Source organism: Myotis davidii, unplaced genomic scaffold, assembly GCF_000327345.1.
Source record: "Myotis davidii unplaced genomic scaffold, ASM32734v1 scaffold2454, whole genome shotgun sequence".
Classification (NCBI taxonomy): Eukaryota; Metazoa; Chordata; class Mammalia; order Chiroptera; family Vespertilionidae; genus Myotis; species Myotis davidii.
The window spans coordinates 29,662-40,193 of record NW_006285509.1 but is presented as its reverse complement, the minus strand read 5'-3'; the positions used below and the strand labels follow the sequence as shown (position 1 = coordinate 40,193).

General features: G+C 41.4%; 1 protein-coding gene across 1 annotated transcript in view; it reads right to left on the bottom strand.

The window, feature by feature from the left end:
- The window catches only part of DYNLT3 (dynein, light chain, Tctex-type 3), a 14,905-nt gene extending 11,242 nt beyond the window's left edge, over nucleotides 1-3,663 (bottom strand). Inside the window, exons 1-2 of the mRNA XM_006756289.2 lie at nucleotides 3,578-3,663; nucleotides 1,492-1,533 (exon numbers count right to left, since the gene is read on the bottom strand). Coding sequence (XP_006756352.1) covers nucleotides 1,492-1,533; nucleotides 3,578-3,607 — 72 coding nt within the window. The 5' untranslated portion in view covers nucleotides 3,608-3,663. The remainder of the gene's footprint in view (nucleotides 1-1,491; nucleotides 1,534-3,577) is intronic.
- Between the last annotated feature and the right edge of the window lie 6,869 nt (nucleotides 3,664-10,532).

Genomic DNA, 10,532 nt, shown 5'->3' with positions numbered 1-10,532 from the left:
CAGGCCACTATTTCTGTCCCTTCTGGCAGGAATCAGAGCCAAATATAGTGTCATGGCAGCAATCTTAATATATAAAGAGGAAATATGCAAATTAGGCCAGGACACCATAAGGGGTCATGACCAGACAGAAGGAGGTTTCCGGCGCAGGTGAGGCCCGGAGTAGAGATGGAGACAGTGACAGGGCCTGGGAGCCGCCGTACCCTGGCTCAGGAAGTTCCCCCGGAGCCGGAGTGGACACAGGCATGGACAGGGGGGCCGGCCCGCAGCCTCCACAGCTGAGTGCAGGCCCAGAGAGGAGACGGCGGGCCTGCCTCCTGCGGAATCAGCGATGGGCTACTAGTTTTAAATAAAAAACAAACTCTGATATATTATGGAGTCAAAAGCAGGCTTCACTTGAAGTTTTTATATGAAATAAGAGACTTCAAACAAATCTCAGGTTTGCTCCAGGTAACTTTCAGCTCCATGTCTATCCTCTACCCTGCTCTGGCATTGGAAAGACTTGAGAGAGTGAGAGTGCACTATTTTAAAACATTTCAGTACTTTCTCGATAGTTTCAGCAGGTATTCAGGCCGACGCTCCATCCACTGAGCCAAACCGGAAAAACCATGCTTCTTAAACTGGCATACACATACTTGGTGGTGGCTAGGTAGGTGCATTTTAGAGCACTGGTTTTACTTAAGTACTTGCAAGAAGGAGTTAAGTAATACAAATAATTTAAACTTTCTTACTCTGAGCCTCTATGCTAATTCCCTCTGAAGTCTTAGAACCACTCACTTATCAGTGATATACATACATTTTATCTGTTGTCAATAATAGAATTTCCCCCACATAAATTCTCAAAGAAAAAGTGAGTTACAGGTGCCTGCTATGTGTCCACTTTCTCAGTTTGGCCCTGGGAATAGACAGGTTAAGGACCTCATTATCTAGTGGGCCTCCTGGTTAATGCTAATTAAGAAGTCTAAATCTTAATAGCTATTTACAGGGGGTCCAGAGCCCAATGATGTTTTCCTGTTGTTAAGATAACTTGAAAGAAAAATGAGTGCTCTTAGTTTCCCATGAAGGAAAAGCAGTCTAGGGAGAGTAGGTGGATTAAAAAACAAACAAACATAGGAGCACTCCTGTGAAGAGTTAGTGAACAAATATTAAAAATCTTGTTTTAGCCCTAACTGGTTTGGCTCAGTGGATAGAGCGTCGGCTGGTGGACTGCAGGGTCCCAGGTTCCATTCCGGTCAAGGACATGTACCTTGGTTGCGGGCACATCCTCCGTAGGGAGTGTGCAGGAGGCAGCTGATCGATGTTTCTAGCTCTCTATCCCTCTCCCTTCCTCTCTGTAAAAAATCAATAAAACATATATATTAAAAAAAGAAAAGTAAAAAAAAAAATCTTGTTTTAATATTAAGGTTTCTAACTTTGTACTGAAAGTCAAAACACAGCTTTTTAAAATTGCAATCAATGTAGCAGCCCTCAAAATGAACAAGATGTATAACTTACCTCTTTAACAAGGTTGTGGGCTTCATCCACATTGAAACCAACCTAAATGGGGAAAATAAAAGACAAAGCTGCTTGTAACACAGACTTCATCTTATTTGTGGTAAACAGAATCTCCTAGGCTGGCTTAGACAAGTGTTAGTGAATATAAGGGGAATCCAGTCTACTGAGGCTACTAATCCTACCTCAAACACTTAATATTATAGATTGCTTTTCCCACCTACCTTCCTGGAGATTTTGATTCATTTGGTCTAGGTCAGAATCTGGGCAACTACATTTTTTAAAAGTGCTTTACTAGTGGTTCTGATGAACACCCTAGATTGAGAATCATTGCACTGGAGAGTGCAGGAAATAGCAGGAGGTGGATATAAAGATGTGTCATCAGTATACAGGAGATGGCTGCAGTGAAGGGAGAATGAGGTGGTCCATGAGAACAGAGTGCTTAATAGATTAATTTTGTTTTTAACTTATGGTAGGCAAAAATATGGCTTTCCTGAATTAAGGATTATGAAAATACTTGACCATTGTCAATTAATGACCCTTTAATACTATATAATAGGTCTGGCAACTTAGTCTTTCCTTTAAAGTGACTTGATTGACTCCTGAGTTAAAAGCAACTATAAATGACATCCAAATGTCTGTCTCCCATAGTAGAGAACTAGGTTATGTGATAAGATTGAAATCTACACCAAAATACTTCAGGTTAATCCATGGAGAAGCTTTCTGACATCAGCATTTTTGCAAATCCCACTATACAATTCAAAAATGGTTTAAAAAACAGGTAAATTCTGAAAATAGACATCATTTTGAATATAGATGTAAAGTATTTTCAACTCAGTTATACCACAGACTTCACCAATAAAGGAATAAAAATACCCTAAGTTATTAGGAATATTATAAAAACAGCCCACATATTTTTACCCTATTAAAATGTTCATTTCACCTTAAAATAAGGTCCTCATCTATTTTTGAAAGTGGTCTACAAATTAAAGGGTGGCCATTCCACTTTGATTTGGAAGATCACAAATACATAATCGGATGTATGGTATGGTCATGGTAACATGTAATTTCATTTCTTTTTAAATATAAGTATTTAGGATGTACTGCCATACAGAAGCCTCTTAAGAGTCAGAGTAGCACTTGCTGGGGTATATGCCTGAGAGTGAAATTGTTTGTGGCTCAATTTCTAAAATAATAATTTAGCACTAATCTGTAAGTATGTTTGCTAACTGCATCACATAACTAATTAATTTAAATGTAGTTTTAGCTTTTATAGGAGCCCACATCCTAACGATGGATAAACCAGAAGTCCCTTCCGGGGGGTTATAATATATTATTTTATGCTGCCCCTCCACTATGCGCCTACTTTTTTTTTCATCACACCATTCAACTGTGGCTGTATTTTCTGTGAGACAGAAAATATCTTTGTCTCTTCTGCACTTGCAGGCCTGTCTTGGTTAAAGTGAAGCAAGAGCTGTTGGGAGGTCCAGGCCTGGATTCAAATTGGAGCATCTGGCATTCCTTGCAGTTTTAACTTTGGGCAAGCCACCATGAAAGTCAGAGCTGCCACCAGTAACAGGAAAATAACGGACACCATGGGGTTCTGGTGGGGTTTCAGGAAGTCTGAGTCAGTAAATAATGGTTCTTAATCCATGAAGCACCTTCTTTCAGGCACCCAGGACAGAGCGACAGGGAGCTGGAGTGGCTCGGCAACTAGGGCCTCTCTTGCATGGCGGCGGCACCTACTTTGGGGACGCCAAGGGACAGAGAGTTTGAAAAGTCTGTCCCTGCAGATGGCGGTGCCCTGCAACCCACCCCCACCTCACGCATCCCGAGTCAGGCTTTCCACCCCTCGACCCTGCCCCACTGCCAACCCCAATCGCTACTGACTGCCCTGGTCACCCAGGCCTCTCAGCCCACCCTCCAGGCCTCGGTGTGGGGGAAGGGAGACGGGAGGGGTGAACCCCTGGCCTGGCGGAGAAGACCCAATTCTCCGGGCCTCCGGGGGGCCGGGAGAGCACACGGCAGAGAGCCACGCGCTGAGGCAGGAGGGGGCTGGGGTCGCTCTAAGGCGGCAGAGTGGCGATACCTCCTCGCAGTGGCGATGGTACTCCTCCATCGTGTTTCCGACTCTCCCGGGGGCGGAGCGATGGGCGGGTCCAGCTCTGCGGCTGCGCACTGGCCTCCGGGGAGACACCGCCCTTGTTTTTGTCGTGGGTGGTCCCTAGGTAGCCGCCTTTGTGGCTCAGCGGCGCTACTTCCTGGGATACCGTCAGAGTTCTAAGCGATCAGAGGTCTCTCCCGCTTCCTCTGACCTTTCTGGAAACAAGGGATGGGTGGTAAAGAGCTGGGAATTGTGCCAGTGTGGATCACCTGACGTGTCCTGGTGTCAGTTACTCTAAATCCCGCATTATTTGAGTGCCCACTGGTGTGGTTATTTGCACATATTTGTTCATCATCCAGCAAATAAATGTAGTTAATGCAGTGGTGAACAAACCGCTTTGATTTGTCCAATTACTAGCTATGTTACCTGCAAAAAATTAACCTCCCCACAGCCTCAGTTTTCTTGTATGAAAACTTAAATTATACGCATTTCATGATTGGTTGTAAAGATCAAATGAGATGCTGTATGCATAACTCCTAAAGTGTACACTCCTATACTCCTCCTCAATGACTATGTAAAAAAACATTTGATTCATAGGAGAGGAAGTACAAATATCTCCATTAATTTATAACTTTTAGCAGAACAATTATTATGTTTATTTAAAAATTCCTAAGAGTCAGATGTTCCTAAAGATTTTCACATTGAAACTCATAACAACCCAGCAGGTTTGGTTCACTTACCACCATCCCATTTTTCTTTTCTTTTTCTTTTTTTTTCCATTAAATTTATGGGGGTGACAAGTTAATAGGAACATATAGGTTTGATGATACAAGTGTACATTTCTATGATACGTGATCTGTATATTGCCTTATGTATCCACCACCCAAAGGCAAATCATCTTCTGTCACCAAATATTTGGCCCCCCTTAACTCCCCTCCAACCACCCCTTTCCCTTCAATCTGGTAACCACCATACGATTGTCTGTGCCTATGAGTTTCAGTTTTATATCCCACATATGAGTGCAATCATATTGTTCTTAGCTTTCTCTGGCTAGCTTATTTTGCTTAGCACAGTATTCTCAAGGTCCATCCATGCTGTCACAAATGGCAGTATTTCATTATTTCTTATAGCTGAGTAGTATTCCATTGTATATATGTACTACATCTTTCTTCTTTATCCAGTCCTCTATTGAAGGACACTTTGGTTGTCTCCATGTCTTGCCCACCATAAATAATGCTGCAATAAGCATAGGGGTGCATGCATTCTTTGAGAATAAATATTTTTTAGTTTCTCAGGTAGATATCCAGAAGAGGAATTGCTGGGTCATATGGTAACTCTAGTTTTAATTTTTTGAGGAACCGCCAGATTATTTTCCATAGTGGGTGTACCATTCTACATTCACCAGCAGCGAATGAGGGTTCCCTTTTCTCTACAACCTCGCCAACGTTTATTATTACTTGTCTTGTTGATAATAGACATTCTAACAGGTGTGAGGTAGTATCTCATTGTACTTTTGATTTGCATTTCCCTAATAGCTAGTGAAGTTGAGCATCTTTTCATATATCTGTCAGCTATTTGTATGTCTTCTTAGGAGAAGTATCTCCTCAGGTCCTCTGCCCATTTTTTATTTTAATTTTTAATATATTTTATTGATCTTTTACAGAGAGGAGTGGAGAGGGATAGACAGTTAGAAACACTGATGAGAGAGAAACATCGATCAGCTGCCTCCTGCACACTCCCGCAACCAAGGTACATGCCCTTGACTGGAATCGAACCTGGGTCCCTTCAGTCTGCAGGCCGACGCTCTATCCACTGAGCCAAACCGGTTCTGGCCTCTGCCTATTTTTTAATTGGATTGTTTATTTGTTTAGAATTTAGTTGTATGAGTTCTTTATATATTTTGGATATTAACCTCTTGTCAGAGTTGTTGTTTTCAAATAACATCTCCCATTCTGGTAGATTGTCATTTTGTTTTGTTGGCAGTTTCTTTTGCTGTGCAGAATCTTCTCCGTTTGATATAGTCCCACTCATTTATTTTTGCCTTTACTTCCCTTGCCTTTGGGGCCAAATTCATAAAATGTTCTCTATGACTAAGGTCCATAAGTTTAGTGTCTATGTTTTCTTCTATGTGATTTATTGTTTTAGATCTTATATTTAGGTGTTTAATCTATTTTGAATTAATTTTTATATATGGGGACAAACTGTAATCTAGTTTCATTCTTTTGCATGTGGCTTTTCAATTTTCCAAGCACCATTTATTGAAGAGGCTTTCTTTTCTCAATGGTGTGCTTTTGGTTCCTTTGTCTAAAATTATTTGCTCATATACATGTGGGTTATATCTGGGCTCATATAGCCGAAGCAATCCTGAGAGAAACTAATGAAATCAAAGCTATTACACTACTTGACAGCTAGTTAAGTACAGAGTTACGATAATCAAAACAGCATGATATTGGCAGACACACAGACTAATGGAACAAAAATAAAAACACATGTACATGAGCAAATAATTTTTGACAGAGAAGCCAAAAAGACACCCTGGAGTAAAGAAAGCCTCTTCAATAAATGGTGCTGGGAAAATTGGAAAACTACATGCAAAAGAATGAAACTAGATTACAGTTTGTCCTCATGTACAAAAATCAATTCAAAATGGATCATCCCATCTTTCAAAATGAAAATTTAAGTAATTTCCCCAAAGTTATATATGTAGTAAATAGTAGGTGAAGGATTTAAACTCAATAGTCTGATAGTAGCACCCAAGTTCTTAACCACTGTGTTAGTTTCCTATTGCTGCTATAACAAATTACCATAAAATTAGTGGCTTAAAGCAGCACAAACTTACTATTTTACAGTGTTAGAGGTCAGAAGCCTAAAATGGGTCTGTAGGACTGTGTTCCCTCTGGAGACTATAGAGGAGAATCAATTCCCTTGCTTTTTTTCAGCTTCTAGAAGCTGCCTACATTCTTTGGCAATATTTAGTCTCATGCTCACACATGGCTGCAGCAGTTCTGGATTCACAAGGAAGTAAGGTATTACATTCAATGAAGAAATGGACATTGAGTTGGGTTGATCAGTTTTTCTTAGGAAGGCAACTCTTTAAGTCACCAGGAATCTACAGGTTCCATTGGCCAAGAATGGACTATCCCATTTCTCCTTTGGCAAAACCTATGGAAAAACATGTTTGGCATCTTCATCTTCTATGGTGAAAATGAGTCCTGCTAGAAAGGAAAAAGAGAAGGGAAATAATTGTTGGTAGGATAGTCCTTCCCAAATTTTTGATGCCATGGTCCACATGTAAAAGACAATAATATTTACATGGTATATTGCGTGCATCTGTAGTTAAAAAAATCTTCTCCAAATTATGTAATTAAAAGAAAAAGTAAAATAGAAAATATGTTAAAAATGGATTTGTAAAATCTTCCAAATGCTTTAATGAGGCCCTCAATGTTGCTTTTATGAACATAACATTTCATATCTGGACTTATGCTTAAAATAGCTAGAAACAATTCTCATTCGAGAGGTTTTAATAATACTTTTCCCTCCAAATCTTAATAGTTCGTTTCTATTGTGTATTCTTCATAGAAGTAACTGATAAAATATTTTTTATTGCCATAACTAAGGGTGGGTGCATAAAATGAGTACAGACCACAGATGCAGCTAAATACAGCCCCCACAAAAATAATTTTGCTCAAAAAATGTCAATATTGTGTTAGGTGAGGGTGAACAAGAAAATTTCCCTGTCTCCATTGAGTTTACAGTCTAGTGGGGGAAAGCAGCCAATATGCAAATACTATATATTTGTATATATACATATTTATTTATATTTATATGTATATAGGGTCAGGCAAGATTAGGTTTACAGTTGTAAGTATGCAAAACACAGACTTTATTCTTGTATTATTATTTATTAATTGTTTTATTATTTTCCATACAAACAACTGTAAACCAACTTTTACCCCAACCATGTATGTACTCGCCCTCAATATTTTTACCAAAGTTGAGCTGACATATATCTACATTAATAAAAGAGAAACATGCAAATTAACCATCACCCGGCTGCTCCACTACACCCACAAGCCAGGCCCACCAGCCAGTCAGGAGCGAGTATTCAAATTAACCCAATTAAGATGGCAGTGGCCACAGAGCTGGAGTGAGCAGGAGGCTTGGTTTGCCCCCAGCGATGGAGGAAGCCAAGCTTCCCACCTGCCCTGCCCGGGGCTCCGTTCAAGGTTACAAAGTTTCAATTATAGAAGATAAATAATCCCAGATACCAGCTTCCATCCCACCCTGGCCTCCACTCAAGGAGGCACTGACAAAAAAAGAAAAGAAAAGAAAAAAAGGAGAGGTTGGGAGCTTGGGTCACTGGGGGGCATGGCCAGCCTGAAATTGGCCATCAGCCCTTCACCCAGGCTAGCCAGGCACTCCAGTGGGACCCCCTGACCCAGAAGGGGCTGTGGCCAGCCTGAAAACAGCCATCAGCCCCATCACCCAGGCTGGCCAGGCACCCCAGTGGAGACCCCCATCCTGAAGGGGGTGTGGCCAGCCTGAAAATGGCCCTCAGTCTCTCACCTAGGCTGGCCAGGCACCCCAGCGGGATCCTCACCCTGATCCGGGATACCCTTCAGGGCAAACCAGCCAGCCCCCATCCATGCTCCAGGCCTCTATCCTATATAATAAAAGGGTAATATGCAAATTGACCCTAACAGCAGAACGACTGGGAATGACTGGTCACTATGACACACACTGACCACCAGAGGGCAGACACTCAATACAGAAGCTGCCCCCTGGTGGGCTGTGCGCTCCCACATGGGGAGCTCTGCTCAGCCACAAGCCAGGCTGACAGTTGCCAGCACAGCAGTGGTGGCGGGAGCCTCTCCTGCCTCCTCAGCAGCACTAAGGATGTCCGACTGCAGCTAGGCCTGCTCCCCGCTGGGAAGTGAACATCCCCCTAGTGCTCCCAGGCTGCCAGAGGGATGTCTGACTGCCAGCTTAATCCTAATCCCCCAGGTTGTGGGCCTAAGCCAGCAGGTGGACATCCCCGGAGGGGTCCCAACCTGCTAGAGGGCACAGGCTGGGCTAAGGGACCCCCCCGCATGAACAAATTTTTGTGCACCGGGCCTCTAGTATATATATGTTAAGCATCTGCCCCTTTGAGCCAAAGCTGGTTTGGCTCAGTGGATAGAGCGTCGGCCTGCGGACTGAAGGGTCCCCAGTTCAATTCCAGTCAAGGACTCAGGGCCTTTTTCAGGCTGGCAGGCGACTGAAGCTCCCAGCCTCTCCTTTTTTTCTTTTTTTTTATTCTGGGATTTATTTACCTTCTATACCTGTCACTGGAGCTGGAGCCGGCTCCAGCTCTGAGGCATGGCTGGCTGAAAGCAGGTATTTGGGTTTGTTTAGCTTCTATAATTGAAACATTGTTGCCATCACTGGCACTCTAAGCTCTGAGGCCCAGGCTGGCTGAATGTAGGTATCTGAAGCTTGTTTAGCTTCTATAATTGCAACTTTGTTGCTTAGATTGTAGCTTAGAGCAGGGCTGCGGCATGCTGGGAACGTTGGCTTCCTCCATCACCGGGGCAACCAAGCCTCATGTTCGCTTCAGCTGTGTGGCTGCCAGCCGCCATCTTGGTTGGCAGTTAATTTGCATATCCTGCTGATTAGCCAATGGGAAGCTTAGTGGAGGAATGGCTAATTACCATGTTTGTCTATTATTAGATAGGATTCCCCTCTAGAGTCAAACCTTCTTGAGTGCTTCTTTGTGTTTATTTTAGGGCTTAGTGGCACTTTGTGCATAATAGGTGCTCAATTAATATTATTACAAGAATATATTCAATGATAAAAAATGATATATAGAAAAATCATTTCAAATTATTTTGTAATTTTATATTCCTTCCAGAATCCAAATTTCCAACATCTTAAAGTATTAATTATCTGTATTGCCTTCCCCAGTTCTGTTAACCCCATCAATGCGTTAGCCCAAGCATGACAAACTCAAAGGCTAACACAGGCCAAATAAACAAGGTTTAAGTTTTCTGTGGGCTGCAAAAAAACAAAAGCTTCAATTTTCATAGAAAAGTAGGTGTATTTCGATAGACACATGCTGAATACAAAGGGCTGAAATAAATGAGTAATCATTAACAAAATAATAGAAAAATGTTAATAAAAATTTGTATTTTTTCTTGAACATTTACTTACCAGACACTGAATAACTGCACAAATTAATAAGCGTAACACAAATAAATCTATTTTTAATGTTCTCTGAAAGTGAAGTATTTCCTGTTGAGCACACCAAACAAGTCATCACAAGACTAATGATATGGCAATTGGCTGCTAAAATATTCTCGGCTTGTATTAGTGGAGAGAAATGGTGTGCCTGTAAGTAAGGTGCATAAGGGATATGAATGCAAATTGATTATAGTAATGTCATTAGCGAACGTTGTAATTCGTTATTAATAATTATGTATAACAGGATATTGTAAAAATTAAGTTATGAATTTTTTATTAAAATGTTTCTTACATACCGTTATATTGGCTGGGCTGCAAAAATAATCATTGTGGGCCCCATGCAGCCCATGGGCCACAAGTTTGATATGCTTCCATTAGCATTCTCATTATAAAGCACTAAGAATTAATCCATTACCTTGTAATGGCTTTTATGGTCTGTAGAAATGGTACAGAAACAGATACTTATCATTTTTATTTTTCGGTGAGGAGGAATTAAGAAGTTTTTATGTCTCTTATCCTGGGAATATTTTTACTTATGGATTTTTTTTTAATTTTTTATTACAAAGGGTATTACATATGTGTCCATTTTTCCCCCCACCCTAGACATTCCCCTAGCCTCCCCTATTCCCCAGTGTCTTATGTCCATTGGTTATGCTTATATGCATGCATACAAGTCCTTTGGTTGATCTCTTACCCCCCGACCACCCGCCCCCGAACCCTC